At 44.1% G+C, this 18579-nt stretch overlaps 1 protein-coding gene across 1 annotated transcript; it reads right to left on the bottom strand.

The window, feature by feature from the left end:
- Nucleotides 1-1907: 1907 nt before the first annotated feature.
- Nucleotides 1908-15690, bottom strand: LOC130119898 (kinetochore-associated protein DSN1 homolog). The gene is made up of 12 exons (XM_056288489.1): nucleotides 15667-15690; nucleotides 15327-15366; nucleotides 14940-15204; nucleotides 14766-14839; nucleotides 13369-13441; nucleotides 13145-13232; nucleotides 12975-13025; nucleotides 10244-10315; nucleotides 5392-5539; nucleotides 5093-5180; nucleotides 4896-4996; nucleotides 1908-2169 (listed from the first exon to the last, which is right to left on the bottom strand). Exons 3-11 carry the CDS (start codon nucleotides 15115-15117, stop codon nucleotides 4911-4913), a joined length of 858 nt encoding a protein of 285 aa, XP_056144464.1. The 5' UTR covers nucleotides 15118-15204; nucleotides 15327-15366; nucleotides 15667-15690; the 3' UTR covers nucleotides 1908-2169; nucleotides 4896-4910.
- Between the last annotated feature and the right edge of the window lie 2889 nt (nucleotides 15691-18579).

The raw sequence follows: 18579 nt of genomic DNA on the forward strand, positions 1-18579 counted from the left end.
GGCTAATAAGTAGTTTGCCACACAGGAAAATACGACTATTTTATATCCAGATATGCAAGTGTCGCACACGAACCGGGGCCCCAAACGAGAATTGGGGGGAAAATCTCAAGATAAAATGTAAGATATCGTTTTTTTGGGGGGGGGGGTATCGTTCAGTGTTTAGGAGCTCGCTGTATACAACCAGTCGTAGTTGTTGAATCACGAATTATCCTCTGGTTCCCTCCAGGTATGGCGGGGATCTACGGGAGCCTTATTATTATTATTATTATTGCTGTCTACGTCACCGTCAACCATCAATTGACCACTGTTGTAGTCAGCGAATGTAATGAAATGATTCATGCTGTTACAAGTTCCTTGCAAACAGCAATGTGGACATGGGCTTTTTCCAAATCAAAATTTCAAATAAAAACCATAAACTGCGCTGCACAGTTCTAACCTAAACAGGCAAAAGGGCTGTGCGCCATCCCAAGTTCAAGTAGTTTGAAAAACTAAAGCCATGACCTGACTGAAGTCGAGTCAAATTTATTTGTATAGCCCAAAATCCCTGTTATGTCCCAGACGGTTTTACAATCACTTACACTGTTATTCTTGTTTTGCAGAGAATAGTGTCAAAAGCATACAGGACTGGATCAAAGAGACCAGCCTCATACCCCAGTTGGAGGCGCTGCTGCCAATTAGAAATGTTCTTCGATAGGCCCATTATGATCCACGATGGTCAAGTGGACGCTGGGCCACAATATTGTTGGCTGCCACAGAATGACAAGGGGCGGGTGCTTTGTGAGAATCAGAAAGATTTTTAGGCTACTGATTTACAAAGGAACACCACAAGACACAAAAATTAAGCTGATGGTTCCTGTTCAGCCTGAAGTAATTTGATCCAGAGAGGTCCGCAGAATGAATGACACATCCTATCAGTCTTTCATTATGAAAATGTTGACAGCACAGACTGAAAACAAGTGCCCTGCTTTCTTTATTTTTCTTTTTGCGGACGTGTACAGTTCTGCTCGACTTTATCACTCAGTTCAGCGAGACAGCGTCCCAAGACGAATGGTTAGCTGTATGGACGTGGAGAAGAGTTGCAGCCTGCAGTGCTGTGCTGAGGAGATGATGGGTGAGCATGAGGGAGAGGGACCAAACTGGCAGTGCATTATGCTGACTCTCCACACATCCATCCACTGCTATCTGCTGCTAATCAATCTAAAGTTAAGAGAGCGAAGTTAGAGGATACAGTTGGCCTAAATAGCGCCCCCCCTCCTTTGCATGTTCATACAAGAGTTTGACTTAAAACAACCTCCGGGTGGTGGATGGCAACTCATCAGAAATGATTATAATCTAGTAAGATAACGAGTTTGGCACCTGAAATAGTTTTTTTCTTTTTTTGATGGCCGTCTATAAACAAGGAACCCTGAAGAACGCCCGGGTCTCCATAACCCAACCACCATGACACCTAGACACCTTACAGTCAACTAGTAAAATGATAAGATGTCCCTTGGGGGTTACAGAGATATGAAATTTATAGAGCAGCATTTGTAGTCGCCAATTACCTATAGTCCATCCAGGATAGAAATCAAATCCGAGAGATAACACTGACTTGGTGACTGGTTATTATTGTCAACAAAACTGTGAAACGACACAATTCAATGATTTAAGTAACGTCCACGTGTTATGTGAATGAGCATTGCTGTCCATCTTCTCCCAAGGTTGGAAGCATCAAAATGCCCTTTTCTCACCCCGCAAGCATCAAGCCTCATTTTCATCTAAATAAGAATCGATCCTCTCATGCTGCGCAACGGCCTCTCTGACTCACAACACACATGGTCACAACCCCACTTGTCATCGTAGCTGCTTGACCCCCCCACCCCACCCTCCACACACACACACACCACAGAGAAATACACAAGTAGTAGTATCGCATCAGGTTGATGATTAGGTGGTGTAGAACATAAGATGTTTACAAGAATTTCTACCGTGTTAAGGGAATGAAGGAACTCGCGAAGTTGAGAGAACACTGACGCACTGAAAGACAACAAGGGAAATAAAACGGAGGGGGTGAGGGCTTTGGCTGACAGGCACGTCAAAGCTTCGTTCCTCCTCGTCGGCCAGGCCCAGTGCAGGAGATGGGAGTGAGTCACTGAAGGGGCGGGGCCTACGTCCAAACGGTGGGCGGTGCTGGAGAGGACACGTCACTTTTAAGATATGCGTTAAGAAATGTCCCTAGCTACTACAAAACATGCCAACAACTCCAAAATCATATTTTCTCAGATTTCGTCCGACGACAAAAAACTTGCTCGTTTCAAGCGTGTTTCCTTCTTTTTAGTATTCGGGCTTCCTTTTATGCTTGATACTAAATTAAATCAAGTAATTACCTTCCAAACATTTCATTTACAATATTGTTATTTTGGAGAACAAGACACACATACATACATACATTACAATTTCATTTACCAGACGCTTTTATCCAAAGCGACGCACATCTGAGAGTTAAATATGAATGCATACGCAAGTTTACCACTATACATTTAACAATTTCTGTGGACACATACAACGGTGATAAAAATGTACAAGGACACAGGATCTTAAAACATCGATGCAATATGGAGTACGACTATTTCATGAAAAAAACAAAAGGATTTGACAGCCCTTAGTATATTTGCTGTGCATCTCATATTTACGAGTGCTGAATATAATAGAGGTCATTGGTCCTCAGAGGGATTGGGGATTTGCTCAGGGAAGCTTTTTTTAGTGGCTTTAATGTAAATTTATTGCCACTTTTGAGAAAATCTGGTTACACTTCCCCGATGGGAGTTTTGGGATTTTATTGACCTTTTGTATTAATTATTTGATTTTCTGCGACTAGTGTTCAAATCCAAGTTTTACAGAATATATTAAGGTATGGGAGTCCTTACTTTATTAAGGCGTCTTTAAAAGCGTCCTGTCAGACAGACGCGAGGCTTGTGCGCTTTGTAAGGAGTGACACTGCCACCGGGTGGTCGAAGAAATGCACTACCTGGGACAGGACTACTCCAGTCAATAGCCCCCCCCCCCCCAAAAAAAGGGGTCATGCTACGAAAGACTTAAAGTTACAATTCACTGCATTGTGTTGCAGGACCCAGATAATAACAGCTAAGTTGAGAAGCACCACATAGATGAAACAAAGACCTAAGCAAAATAACATGTACAGTGCATCCAGAAAGTATTCACACCCCTTCACTTTCCCCACATTTTGTTGTTACAGCCTTATTCCAAAATGGATTAGATTCCTTTTTTTCCCCATCAATCTACATACAATACCCCATAATGACAAAGTGAAAAAGGTTTTGTAGAAATTTTTGCAAATTTATTAAAAATAAAAAAACTTAAATATTGCTTGTACATAAGTATTCACACCCTTTACTCAGTACTTGGTTGAGGCCCCCGTGGCAGCGATTACAGCCTCAAGTCTTCTTGGGTATGAAGCTACAAGCTTGGCACACCTATATTTGGGGTATTTCTCCCATTCTTCTCTGTAGATCCTCTCGAGCTCTGTAAGGTTAGATGGGGAGGAGCGTTGCTGCACAGCTATTTTCAGGTCTTTCCAGATATGTTCAATGTGGTTCAAGTCTGGGCTCTGGCTGGGCCACTCAAGGACATTCACAGATTTGTCCCGAAGCCACTCCTTCGTTGTCTTGGCTGTGTGCTTAGGGTCGTTGTCGTGTTGAAAGGTAAACCTTCGCCCCAGTCTGAGGTCCTGAGCGCTCTGGAGCAGATTTTCATCAAGGATCTCTCTGTACTTTGCTCCACTCATCTTTCCCTCGATCCTGACTAGTCTCCCAGTTCCTGCTGCTGAAGAACATCCCCACAGCATGATGCTGCCACCACCATGCTTCACTGTTGGGATGGTATTAGCAAGGTGATGAGAGGTGCCTGGTTTCCTCCAGACGTGACGTTTGGCATTCAGGCCAAAGAGTTCAATCTTGGTTTCATCAGACCAGAGAATCTTGTTTCTCATGGTCCGAGAGTCCTTTAGGTGCTTTCTGGCAAACTCCAAGCGGGCTGTCATGTGCCTTTTACTGAGCAGAGGCTTCCGTCTGGCCACTCTACCATAAAGGCCTGATTGGTGGAATGCTGCAGAGATGGTTGTCCTTCTGGAAGGTTCTCCCATCTCCACAGAGGAACGCTGGAGCTCTGTCAGAGTGACCATCGGGTTCTTGGTCACCTCCCTGACAGAGGCCCTTCTCCCCCGATTGCTGTTTGGCTGGGCGGCCAGCTCTAGGAAGAGTCCTGGTGGATCCAAACTTCTTCCATTTACGAATGATGGAGACCACTGTGCTCTTCGGGACCTTCAAAGCTATAGACATTTTTTGTACCCTTCTCCAGATCTGTGCCTTGATACAATCCTGTCTCGGAGGTCCACAGACCATTCCTTTGATTTCATGGCTTGGTTTCTGCTCTGACATGCACCGTCAACAGTGGGACCTTATATAGACAGGTGTGTGCCTTTCCAAATCATGTCCGATCAATTGCATTTACTACAGGTGGACTCCAATCAAGATGTAGAAACATCTCAGGGATGGTCAGTGGAAACAGGATGAACCTGAGCTCAATTTTGAGTGTCATAGCAAAGGGTGTGAATACTTATGTACATGCAATATTTCAGTTCTTAATTTTTAATAAATTTGCAAAAAATTCTACAAAACCTTTTTCACTTTGTCATTATCGGGTATTGTATGTAGACTGATGAGAAAAAAAAAGGAATTTAATCCATTTTGGAATAAGGCTGTAACATAACAAAATGTGGGGAAAGTGAAGGGGTGTGAATACTTTCCGGATGCACTGTATATTCCTGGATATGACTACGGGTTGTAGCTCCTTCGTCATTGACTTTGAACATTAGAGGGTTAATTATTCATGCTTGCCTCCAGCCAATGGGACTATGAAGTAGCGGTGGAGGATAAAAGTGCCGCAATTAGACTCCTGATGGAGTTGCCTTCAAGGTCCTGGAATCCTGCTTCTGTCGCTAAGGAGGGAAACAATTATTCGTAAAGTCAGTAGATCATTAATAAAACTCAAAAAATACTTTTAATTGCAGACATCAAAGAAAAAAATTCAATACCCAATCTTTTACTGGCCTCTTTCACCAATAACTGAGACCGCTCCTGGGTGAAGAGAAGCTGTCGAACCATTTTACACTGAGTGTCAATCTAACAAAAACAAAGATTAAACACAATGAATTATGATAGGGAATAAAGCATAAGCGATATTAAATTCTCAAGATACCGTCTTTCATATTTGAGTATGGTCCACTAAACTGAACCAAATTCATCAAATACCTGCCCTTGTATTTGAACAGGTGTTAACATATTGTTTTCCAGATTTTGCACTGCGATAAAAGCTTTAGTGTTTCTAACGTACCACCATTTCCATGGTGTGAAGTAAGGGCTGTTGCCTGGAGAGGAGGCTGCGGTAGTCAGGTTTACTCTGTATGAGATGGTGCTGTGAAGACTGGGCGATGGAGGTAGGGTCAAGCGTTGCCCCCTTCTCCTGAACCTGCTCCACTTTCCTGAAGCAATCAGAGGGGGGGGGGATAAAGTAGTTTTGTTTTTGTTTTTTTAATCTTTATCACTTTTGCACCTGCTGTACAGACAGTTTACATGAATATACATATACTCTTGGAAATATTGCTACTCAGTTGAGTATTTATGGTGAACACTGAATCGTGTGAATACTGTACAGCAGAGAGCGAATAATCCACTTTTTTTTTTACAATTATACATTTTAAATATTGCCTTTTATTATGTAGTCATTGCAATAGCTTTTCCAAATCGTCAAACTGGCTCGCTCGCTCTCACACACACACACACACACATCTACTACCACTACTTTCGGCTACTCCAGTTAGGGGTTGCCACAGCGGATCATCCATTATCATCGCTTCCTGTCCTCTGCATCTTCCATTGTCATGCCAACTACCTGCATGTCCTCCCCCACCACATCCATAAACTCTTTGGCCTTCCTCTTTACCTCTTGCCTGGCAGCTCCATGTTCAGCATTCTTCTCCCAATATACTAGGGGTGCAACGAATAATCAACGTAGTCGACAAAAATCGATGACCAAATTAGTTGCCAACGAATTTAATTGTCGGTTAGTTGGGTGACGTCATCGCGCTTCTTTTTTTTTTGTGCTGACTCAGAATGCTCTGACATGATGCAGGCATTACCGCTTACTGGACGTAATTGAACAATAGAGCAATGGCAACACCTTCGCGACCAAAAACATCCAAAGTGTGGGAGCATTTCACTCTCAACTCAGCCAAAAAGGTTTGAAAACTGCAACATTTGCAAAGCTGACCTTGCCTGGCATGGGAGCACATCCGTTATGCTGGAGCATCTGAAGAGGAGGCACGTTGGCTCTCTGTGCGATGAAGACTCGTCTCGGTAAGTTAGTTAGCTAGTTAATGTTAAAAGCCATGTTACTTCACGTTATGAGCTGTAACGTTTTCTATTTTAAAATACATTTTCTCTTGATCAACGAATTACTAATGGCATTGAACATACATAGTAGCTAGCAAATAATAACGTATTATTCACAACAATCCTGTTCACATTCCAAATGTGCCCTAACCATATTAAAGGCTAAAGACTCGCGCACTCGCTTAACGATGCTCCAAAAATATAACGGCAAGCTATTCAGTCATAAGCTCGGTTAACGTTTCGACCACACATATCGATTGTTACAAAGATCGGCTGGCCAATTGTGGTTGGAACCAAAGCCAACATACGCAGGGAGCCCCCAGGTCCGAATCTGAGATCCACTGACTTAACGGGTCTTGTCGGTCTCTTAAATGCTAAAAACGTGTTCCTTCCTAAATGCCAGTCTTACAGTGGTTATTTTCGTTAAATTCTGTGTGTGATTTCACCGCGTGTTGTATGTTATCCAGCTAATTAAATAATAAACCTAAAGACTCTTAATTCGTTTCTTGAAACTGAAAATTCTGCCGTTTATCCCAAAATCAGGATTATAGTAGCTTTATCATATCCGTGATGAAGCATGCCCCAGGTAGACATTTACGGAATGTAACTTTACACGACTGACAAGCCATCAAATAGCCTACGTTTGACAGATGAATATTTGCCACATAGGGTTAGTTAGCTAGCTTGCTAGTCAAATGGCTTTTTTTTAGCTGAAGTTGCAACTAATTATTTGGTTAAGTAGGCGAAAAGAAATAGTAAAAATGACTTGGCTACCAAAAACACTTCTGAGGAGGATTATTTTACGGTCGATCAGTGCAGCTGTAATTTTAAAATCTTTAAACGTTGCATCGTTGTCATGGCGATATTTTACGGCTGGATAATGTGTTGCTGCAATGTGGGTTGCATTTGAATTAATTCGAACGATTTATGGGTTTGTTTGATCTCGTTCTAACTTGACTTTTGGAAAAAAGTGACAGCCCTAATAACTCCATTTATTGTGAAAACTGGACAAATATATAAAGGGGCAACATTTATTTAGAATGCATTTCAGTGTGCATTTCGATATCTACGCAGGATTCTAGAATGAAAAACAAAAAATATGGCTTGAATGTAGATTTTTTTAGAAAGGAGTATTGGAGTTTAAAAGAGTAATGTTACTCTTTTGCCTGACAAATATGTCTTTTTATATCAAATGCAGTCCGAAGAGGAGCTGTGCCAGTAATGCTACCATGGATGGCTTTCTTCAAAGGAAGCAGACTTGTACTGCTTCCTTTTGTATCAGCAGGAAAGTTCATTAAAAGATGTATTTTTGAATGAAGTATTCATCTTTATTGTCTTTATTGTTAGTTATCACATGCCTAAAACAACCTCAAGCTAAATTTAAAAGCTGATAGCTAAATAAGATTCATAATCCAAATAGTCGATTATTCGTTTCAATAATCGATAGATTATTCTACTATCAAAATAGTCATTAGTTGCAGCCCTACAATATACTCAGCATCTCTCCTCCACACATGTCCAAACCATCTCAAGCTTGCCTCTCTGGCTTTGTGTCCAAACTATACAACCTGAACTTCCCCTCTAATATACTCATTCCTAAGCTTGTCCATCTTCGTCATTCTCAACGGAAAAAAGGAATAAGTGTGTGTACACACACACTTTATTTATTTAATTTGTTTGGCCACTGCAAACTACTGCAGATATAGTGGGGAGACAGCTAGGAAAGTACTTGTGTGTCATCTGGACAGGGGACAAGACAAGGAGACTTGGTGGTGGAATGAGGAAGTACAGGAAAGTATACAGAGGAAAAGGTTGGCAAAGAAGAAGTGGGATAGTCACAGATGAAGAAAGTACAAGGAGATGCAGCATAAAGCGAAGAGAGAGGTGGCAAAAGCAAAGGAAAAAAAGAGTAGGGTGCATTGTATGACCGGTTAGACACTAAGGATGGAAAAAAGGACTTGTACCAATTGGCTAGACAGAGGAACCGAGCTGGAAAGGATGTGCAGCAAGTTAGGGCGATCAAGGATAGAGATGGAAATGTGCTGACAAGCGAGGAGCGTGTGCTGAGAAGGTGGAAGGAGTACTTTGAGGGGCTGATGAATGAAGAAAGGTTGGATGATGTGGGGGTAGTGAATCAGGAAGTGCGGTGGATTAGCAAGAAGGAAGTGAGGGCAGCTATGAAGAGCAGAAAGGCAATTGGTCCAAGATGACATACGTGTGGAGGCATAGAGATGTTTAGGAGAGATGGCAGTGGAGTTTTTAACTAGATTGTTTAACATGACCTTAGAAAGTGAGAGGATGCTAGTACTAGTACCGATTTTCAAGAATAAGAGTGATGTGCAGAGGTATAAAGTTGATCACCCACAGCATGAGGATATAGGAAAGAGTTGTGGAAGCTATGTTAAGAGGAGAGGTGGTGATTAGCGAGCAGCAGCATGGTTTCATGCCAGAAAGAGGCACTACAGATGCGATGTTTCCGTTGAAAATGTTGATGGAGAAGTACAGAGAAGGTCAGAAGGCGTTACATTGTGTCTTTAGAGAAAGCATATGACAGGGTGCTGAGAGAGGTGTGGTATTGTATGAGGAAGTTGGGAGTGGCAAGTATGTAAGAGTGGTGCAGGATAAGATGAGGGCAGTGTGACAGTTGTGAGGTGTGCGGTAGGAATGACGGATGGGTTCAAGATGGAGGTGGGATTACATCAAAGATCGGCTCTGACCCCTTTCTTGTTTGCAATGGTGATAGGTTGACAGAGAAGATCAGGCAGGAGACTGGACGATATTTGCAGATGACATTGTGATCTATAGTGAGAGTAGGGAGCAGATTGAGGAGAGCCTGGAGAGGTGGAGGTATGCACTGGAGAGAAGAGGAATGAAAGTCAGTAAGAGCGAGACAGAATACATATGTGCGAATGAGTAGAGTTGACGAAGGTGGATGAGTTTTAATATTTGGGGGTCAACGGTTCAAAGTAACAGGGAGTGTAGAAGAAAGTGCAGGCAGGGTGGAGAAGAGTGTCAGGAGTGATTTGCGATAGAAGGGTACCAACAAGAGTTAAAGGGCAGGTTTACAAGATGATAGTAAGACCAACTATGTTGTGTGGTTTGGAGACGGCTGCACTGACGAAAAGACAGGAGGCGGAGCTGGAGGTGGCAGAGTTGAAAATGCTAAGATTTTCGTCGGAAGACACGAAGGAGGACAGGATTAGGAATGAGTACATTAGAAGGATTGCTCAGGTTGGATGGTTTGGAGACAAAGCAAAAGGCAAGATTGAGATGGTTTGGACATGTGTGGAGGAGAGATGCTGGGTATATTGGGAGAAGGATGCTTAAGATGGAGCTGCTAGGCAAGAGGAAAAGAGGAAGGCCAAAGAGGTTTATGGATGTGGTGAGGGAGGGCATGCAGCTGGCTAGAGTGAAAGAGGAAGATGCAGAGGACAGGAAGAGATGGAAATGGATGAGCCGCTGTGGCGACCCCTAATGGAGGCAGCCGAAAGTAGAAGTATTAGTCGTAGTAGTCTGACCACTGCAAACTTGTCTCACTACTACTATACAAAGGCTTCATTGACATTATCTATTACTAGCACTAATTTAAGAACACCAACTTTATACACAAATTCATATTGCTTCCTTAATTTTTTTTATCATGTCCAAGTGTCACAGTGAGCAGTGCTTCAAGTCAATCTCTGCTGGCTATGTGAGACATTTGTTGGCAAATAAACCAGATCCTGGTTCTGAATGTTAACCCAGTCTTCAAGAGCAGCAGTTCTGTATCCCTTGAAAACAATGCATATGCTCACCTAGCCAGTGCTTCGGCTTTTGAACGGTGTTTATCTAACAGTGCGTCCCAGGATTCACTCTCGATCTGTAGCCTGAAATGCAAAAACAAGAATAAAATAATTCCCCATGCCATCTCACACACAACCACATCTTCATGCATGCTCAATAATCCAGGTGAGAAAATCAAAGAAATGTGTATCAGTTCATCTAGATACTTTTATTGACAGAAACATGTCATCACTCATCTAAGTGACCTCTTCAGTCTTAACTAACTGCAGGTATCTCCACCCTTACAAACAATACAATTGCATAACGACCGAAACCAACGATCAGTTTCATATGCAAATAGGTGTGACCATAAACTAGAGTTTCAATGGCCATGTGTACTATTCACAACAATTTGGGAATGTTTGCAATCACAGCATGATGAACACCACATTCAGAACACTATGGATTTTGTGGATAAGGTGAGGGACATCATTAGGAGGAGGATGAAACAATGGTCTTATAATGTTAAGTCTGTCTTCACGTGTGTTCTTGTTGATGAAGCAGTGGCGGTAGTCTGTATGAAATTACAAAATGACCCCACCCTTAACACTCAAGTGTGTCTGCTCCTGAAGCTGTGTCTTCAGTCCATGTACTTCACATACACGGGGCACTACTATAGGCAGATGCATGGGTGTGCTATGAGTTCCCCAGTCTCACCTGTAGTGGCCATCTTGTATATGGAGGAAGTGGAAAAAAGGGCTCTGATGTCCTATCTAGGGACACCACCTAGCCATTGGTTCAGATTTGTTGACAAAACCTGGGTTAAAATTAAATCTCAGAACGTATCACATTTCACCGACCACATTAACTCCGTGGACAACCACATCAACTTCACCAGGGAGGATGTGAAAAATGACAGGTTAGCCTTCTTAGACTGTGAAATTGCAATTGGTGATGGGGGACATTTGATTGTTGATGTTTACCGTAAACCAACACATAATGATAAGTACTTAAGGTTTGACTCTCATCATCCACTGGAGCACAGACTAGGAGTCATCAGGACGCTGCACCACCAAGCTGACAATGTCTCCACCGACATAGCGGCTGGGGAGGGGAGAAATCCCACATTAAACAGGCCCTGGTTAAGTGTGGTTATCCTAACTGGGCATTTGTCAAAGCCAGGAAGACGTCCAAACAGTGCACTAGCCGATCAAAGAGAGGAGAAGGACAACAAGCTGCCTAAGCATAAACTGGTGGTGATTCTGTATGTGGCAGGAGTGTCGGAAAAGCTGAGACACGTATTTTCCAAACATTCCTTCTCAGTTGCTTTCAAACCCCAAAACATGCTGTGCCAGAAGTTGGTCCACCCCAAGGATCAGGTCCCCCAGCACATACAGAGCAATATAGTGTATGCTGTTAAGTACTGGGAAGATTGCCATGACTTGTACATTGGGGAAACTAAACGGACGCTGGCCAACTGGATGGCACAACACAGAAGAGCTAACATGTCAGGCAAGGACTCCACAGTCTACACCCATCTACAGGCCAGTGGCCACTCTTTCAGGGATGAGGATATGCACATCCTTGATAGGGAGGAATGCTGGTTTGAACAGGGAATCAAAGAGGCCATCTATGGGGGCACCCCGGTGGCTCACCTGGTACAGCGCGTACCACATAAGGCCCTTACCGCAGTGGCCTGGGTTCAAATCCGACCTGAGCTCTTTGCTGCATGTCATCCTCTCTCTCCCCCCTACCTTTCCTGTCTCTCTCTACTATCGCTATCAAATAAAGGCAGAAAATGTAACAACAACAAAAAAAACTTTTAAAAAAAAGAGGCCATCGATGCGAAGAGGGAACAACCATCCCTGAACTGGGGGGGCTTAGAGTACATCTGTCGCAATCTTACAGCGCTGTGATTGCAAACATTCCCAAATCCTCCATGAATAGTACACATGGCCATTTTAACTCTAGTTAATGGTCACACCTATTTGCATATGAAACTGATCGTTGGTTTGGGTCATTATGCAACTGTATTGTTTATAAGGGTGGGGATACCTGCAGTCAGTTTAGAGGTCACTTATGCCCCTTTTCCACTACGTGGTATCAGCTCAACTCGCAGTGTCCTTTTCCATTACCGTAACAGTAACCCCTCAGTGTTTATGGTCTGCATTGACTTTGGTACCCGCACCAGTTTTTTTGGAACCTCAACAAAGGCGGTACCAGAAAAGTGGTAACAGTTACCAAAATGCCGGTACTTTCCAGTAATGGAAAACGAAAAAGTCAAGTCTAGTTGAGCCGGTACCATTTAGTGGAAAAGAGGCATTAGATGAGTGATGAAACGTTTGTCAGTAAATGTATCCAGATGAACTGATTCAACTATCTTTGATACAACCACATGCACACACAAAAAAACAAAACAAGCTGTTCCAGGTATAAACCTTGACTCCTGAACTTTGCCAATTCTCACTAAAGCAAAGGATAGAATATAACTTAGAAATATAAAGTCAGACCTTTGAAATATAAAGTCAAACATCAAAAGTCAATAAGAACCTAGTTATGGAGGAAAAATTATTGACATTTTTTGTTATAATGACCCAATTACCTCCAAAATGTAATAAGGTATTGTCTGGACTATTGTCCACCTTTTCTGAAAATGTCATGTTATTTGACAGACAAACAGAAAAATAGACAAACAGCATTATAGATAATACCCTTCAGGGCAGGATAACAAACAACTACATCCTAAGATAAAAAGGAACGTGCCTGTGAATGGCTTTGTGGATTTGCTCCTTGGCTCTCTGCACTGCAGGGTCACTGAAAAGAAAATGAAAGTCACAAGGACAGCAATTGTAATCAAAGGAACACTTACGGAAGGCAAAAGATCAGTAATAAGGACAAATATTGTGGCATATATATCAAAATTTCTACTTAACCTCGTTGTGCAAATGGGACGCTCTTGATTTTGTGACTGGCTCCGTATGTCTTGGGCTACAGACTGCCATTCTTTCTGCATGTGTTCAACTGTGACAGAGAACAATACAAAATATTTTTAAAGTGCGTATTACTTCTTCAAACAAAAAGTTATGTCAACATGAAAAGAAGTTTTATTGACGATGTAATCATAAAAGCCCTACTACACTGCAGGAAGAATACTTACCATGTTTTTGAAATGACTCCATTGAGGCGTTTGGTATTGACTGCAGCAAAGTTCGAGTTCGCTCTATTGCCAACTAAAATCAAACCAGTGAAGATTGGACAGATAAGCATTTTGGGAAATGACCAAGTTAAAGTAACTTTGCTTTAGCCTAGAGTTTAGTGTAGATACAGAGACAATTTAAGGACTGGATCTGGAACTGTATGTACTTAAATCCTGCCAACAGACAGGTTTAAAGTGGCAGTGGACAACTTTTTGCTTTAACTTATTATGAAGTGAATGTTGATTGCACACTGTAATGGCTAAAGAATAACGACACCATCGGATTTAGATTGGTTCCCCATAAGCCTCGCTTCACTATAAAATTCTGTCTGCCACTTGGTACAATCTCACGGGAAATATGGCACAAAGGAAGTGCGTCAACCATTGCGCAACCAAAATAGGTAAGAGGATAGCGCTTTTGTTTTCCCCGTTAGCTATTGGAAGCTATCTCCAGTAGTGAAAATGGCAGACAGTGGAACAAACCGAAGTGACAGTGGAAACTCTACCGGCAAAAGAAAAAGAACCCCTTTAACGGAGGAGGGCAAAGAAGGTGAAGAGGGGGAGAGATAGAAAGACTTAAAACAAGACTGAACTTCAGATGGACATTCACTCGTTTGAGAGCACTCCGGTGTTGCATCGAACTCTGTTTCCCCGTCGAGATCCGTTTCTCCCTCACCAGACGAAAGCGTTCGGATGGATACAGGTTAGCTATCGGTTACGATTAGGTTAAGTTAAGCTTAGAGTTAGGTTGAGGTTAATCAAGCATTCCAGTGTTGTATCAAACTCTGGCTAGGGGGTAAACAAACAGATCTTGACAGGGAGAGAGTTCAATACAATACCAAGGACTTGAGAGGGTTCCAAACCGACATTCAGTTGGCCTTCTTTCTACTGGATCAGTAAGTAACACAACCTGCCAACTTATTAATACTACCGGATGTTTTACTCTACCTTTATCATAGCACTGACATCGGGGTTTCTAGTTAAAATTGGGATTCTGACAGTCGTTTCTTGCTTTGGACAGTAGCTAGGTTGTTTATAAACGGAAAGCGATCCAGTTGTCTTTGCGACAGCGGCACAAACAATAGTACCACTTGGAAACTGAGGGGCTGAAAAGTTGTCTACTGCCGCTTTAAAATACTGAGCTTACCTTTCTTTTTTGGCAAATAATTACTACCATAATAAAAACCTCTTTGACATTCATAAATACAACACAAGTGACAAGTTACATAGTAACGTGCATTATTTTTCATCTTTGAACATGTTAACTGTTATGCCCGTCAGATTCAAATAACTGGTCCAAATGGGGCTGCTCTTCGATAAAAGCCCGTCCTTGCCATTTTTACCTCAAACAAACTCACCCTCATTGAAGCCTCCATTAGTTTTTCCAACCTCTCCTGTTGTGGTAGGGATCGGCTGATGTTCTGACACAGAACTTAGGGACAGAAAACAAAGCAGAAAGAGTCATTTATATTGCAGGCCATGACTCCTCACCATTACTCCGTGATAAATTGGAGACTTGAAGGGTTGCTCACGACTGGAAGGGTTGGGGAGAGCAGAGAGCGAGCGTCGTGTTATGGTGGCCCTCCTCCAGGATTTCCTCCGTGCACTGGGGCTGAAAGAGGGTCCAACGGGTTGAACGACTCCCTCCAAGTTTCCTTCCTGCACCGCCACCTTGTCTGTCCCATCGTGTCCCTCCCCTGCATCTGTCATTTGTGCCGTGGATGTTGGGGACTGGGAGCGAGGCAACTTGTATGGGGGGAAGGGGCTCGGACTAGTAGAGGAGCCTCTTTTGAATCCCTTCACCGTCAAGGTGAGACAGATTTTCAATGGAGGCGACATGAGAGAATTGTGTTGCAACCAACGCGCCACATCGGCAGAGACATGTATCAATTACCGTTTGCTCGCAAGCGTTACCTTACCTCATTCCGGGTGTCAGCCACGGTGACAGCCGTGCAACTGCTGACGAGAGAATAAAAGGGATATGAAAAGCAAAGACAATACACGTTGACCGAGCAAACGGTGACCTGCTGTATTCAAAACACAGTGGGGTCACGCTGGTGCCGACAAAAGTTCATGTACATTACGACGAACGGCGCCGAGACACACTCGTTGGTACTTGGTCAGCAAACAGCAGAACGAAACTCGGGCGGACACGTTAAACTAGTTTAAAAACACTAACCCATATTACGAATAAAACACGAAAACCTTTTGTAGTCTGCTACGCATCCCCCGACAACACACCGAAAATAAGACACAAACCTGGTCGAGCCCTCGTCCGGCTGATCCGCCATTTTTTCCCCCCAACAAAATTTACTTTGCACCGCGCGCTCAAAATAATTCCCCATCCGCCCCTTTACTGAACTATGCATGCTGGGTATTGTAGTGTGATTTCCGGGGTCGTGCCTACAGGACCCGGGGTCTATAGGGAGGACCCCTGATTTCCCGCTGGTTGCTGAGCGTTGCTCTTCAGCACTGACAAAAAGGACTTTTTCGTTTAATCTATAATTACGTCCATCCATCCATTCGCGGGGATGCTGGAGCCTATTTCGGCAGTCCATTAGATTTATTCAGAGTTATAAGTGTACAAATACCTTGTTCCTCATATGTTCATTGCAGGGGTTTATTTTAAATGTGATATAGCGAATTAAACCAACTATTGTGGTTTAAAACAAAAATAAAGGCGATGTGGTTAGCGCGGTCGCTTCACAGCAAGAAGGTGCTGGGTTCGACCCCCAGGGTAGTCCAACCTTGGGGGTCGGCCCGGGTCGTCCTCTGTGCGGAGTTTGCATGTTCTCCCCGTGTCTGCGTGGGTTTCCTCCGGGTGCTCCGGTTTCCTCCCACAGTCCAAAGACATATAGGTCAGATGAATCGGCCGTACTAAAATGTCCCTAGGTGTGAATGTGTGTGTGTCGACCCTGTGATGGCCTGGCGGCCTGTCCAGGGTGTCTCCACGCCTGTTGCCCAACGACTGCTGGAATAGGCTCCAGCATCCCCTCGGCCCTGAGTAAGGATAAGCGGTTTGGATGTAGCGAATCCAGGGGGGCAGCCGGGACGTGAACCCGGGTGGGCGACTGCGCTAACCAGTCAACTAACGGGTCCCACCCTACCCGTTAGCTAACCAACTGGCTATCGAGTCTACTCATTCATGCTCTTTACACTGTCCCCCTCCTTCGGGAAGCGAGTCCCCGTCGCAGCCGGGACGCGAACCCGGGTCGGTGACTGCGTTAACCAGTCAACTAAAGGGTCCGACCCGTTAGCCAACCGGCTAGCGAGTCTACTCATTCCTGCTCGTTACACTACCCACCTCCTTCGGGGGGCTTCAGCCTACCAGCTCCCTCATGCCTCTGGGCGCACGCGCTTCTGATGGCCTCACGGTCTCACCATCCCACTTCTGACACCAATGTAGCGAATTCAGGGGGCAGCCGGGTGAAACCATGAGGCCATCAGAAACGCGTGCGCCCAGTAGCTTGAGGGAGGTGGACGCGCCTCCCGACGGAGGGGGGTGTTTCGGTGTTAAACGACGAGACGAGTCATGCGTGCTGACATACTCTTTTTATCTGGCTCGGACATGGATGTATTATAGTAGAACTGGATACCGGATCTAAAAATGGCGCCTGTTCATTCCTATCAGAATTGCTCGCTTGGCGCATACGCCGGACAAGTTTATGGCTTCCGGATTACTTCCGGGTACATGGGGCCACTGAATATGCGCAGTAATGTTACTCCCATCATGCCTCTAGGCTATGAGAACGAGCGAGCCGCGTTCAGGATCCGGCGCTGCGCGTTCATGAATGCTATGCTAGCAGACTTCATGGACGCATAAGACTACTGCGGAACTTACTTGGGACCTGAAACCATGGGTGTATCCACACAAAAAAACAACAAAAAATAAAAACAATTACGTTTAAAACAGTCTCACAAGTGACCAATAAATGCGACGCAAAACCACAAACTCAAATTATTGTAGCAAATTCGGGGGGCAACCACAAGAACTGCCGCGGCCGGGATGCGAACCCGTATCGCCCCCGCACCGCGGCAGACATCGCTAACCACTAGCCTAAAGGGTCAGCACCGTAGTCAACGACCAACGTGTCTACTTATCCATGCACCTTACACTGCCCCCTCCTTCGGGAAGCGCGTCCCCGCGCTTCAGCATATCAGCTCTCTCACGCCTCTGGGCGCACGCGCTTCCAATGATCTCACGGTCTCACCATCCCACTTCTGACACCAATGTAGCGAATTCAGGGAGCAGCCCGGGAACCGCCACAGCGGGGACGCGAACCCATATCTCTCACTCCGCAATCGACAACGTTAACCAGTCGACTAAAGGGTCCGACCCGTTAGCCAAGGGCTAACGAGCCTATTCATCCGTGATCGTTACAATATCTTGATGTGTGAAAGAGGAGGCTCAGCTTTGTGTCATTTATTCGCCTTTACTTTTGATTTTTGTTCATCCGAACAGCGTTTGTTTAACCCAGCAAAGATCCTCGTTCCCGAGACACAAGTACGAGTGCTCGTACACAGCCGTGGCGTCATGCTGGGCTGTGCATTTTTCTGGGCTTTTTTCTGGGCTTTGGAAAAATTCTGAAAAGATTAAAACCCATAGCTTAAAAATACACAATACAAAGAGTAATGATTGATCATGATTATAGCTGCAGGTGTTCTGTCAACAGTTTTACAGACGTCTCTTTTACAGTGGTGGTCTACGGGGAAAATGCTTTTTGTGCCGCAGGGGATTTTTCGCTGCAATACCGCGAGTGACCTCTGGAAAAAAAATTGACTTCAAGGCTGAGCGGCGGCGCCGTATCCAATTCTACTATAATACATCCATGGGGATCGGAGCACAACAACATCCGGGGCACAACGCCCCTACAGCGGTACGCAGCCGGTGAAGCAGCACCACCTAAATTCCAACAGATGGCAATTCGGCTCTTAAGCACGACGTCACGACGCGACGTCACGTGTGGGCGGGGTTATACTTCCGGTGCCTTGGGGAATCTCACTGCATTATTTTCCACTCAAAACAATATGTCTGAACCCGTAAATATATTTACATTAACGTCTTTTTTTAAAGACGAACCTGAAAAAGGGTCTCAATGCTTTCAATTCAGATAGAGTTGTGAACGTAAATGTTTCAGGGGGCATTATAAAAGGCAAGGTACAGGCTTCCAT

The sequence above is a fragment of the Lampris incognitus genome, chromosome 10, assembly GCF_029633865.1.
Source record: "Lampris incognitus isolate fLamInc1 chromosome 10, fLamInc1.hap2, whole genome shotgun sequence".
Classification (NCBI taxonomy): Eukaryota; Metazoa; Chordata; class Actinopteri; order Lampriformes; family Lampridae; genus Lampris; species Lampris incognitus.

Coding starts and splice junctions, on each gene's coding strand:
- LOC130119898 (XM_056288489.1), bottom strand. CDS start 15,117: ATGACAGATGCAGGGGAGGGACACGATGGGACAGACAAGGTGGCGGTG. Junction 13,026..13,144: donor CGTCCCATTTGCACAACGAG/GTTAAGTAGAAA, acceptor TTTTCTTTTCAG/TGACCCTGCAGTGCAGAGAG. Junction 5,540..10,243: donor AAAGCCGAAGCACTGGCTAG/GTGAGCATATGC, acceptor TGATTGCTTCAG/GAAAGTGGAGCAGGTTCAGG.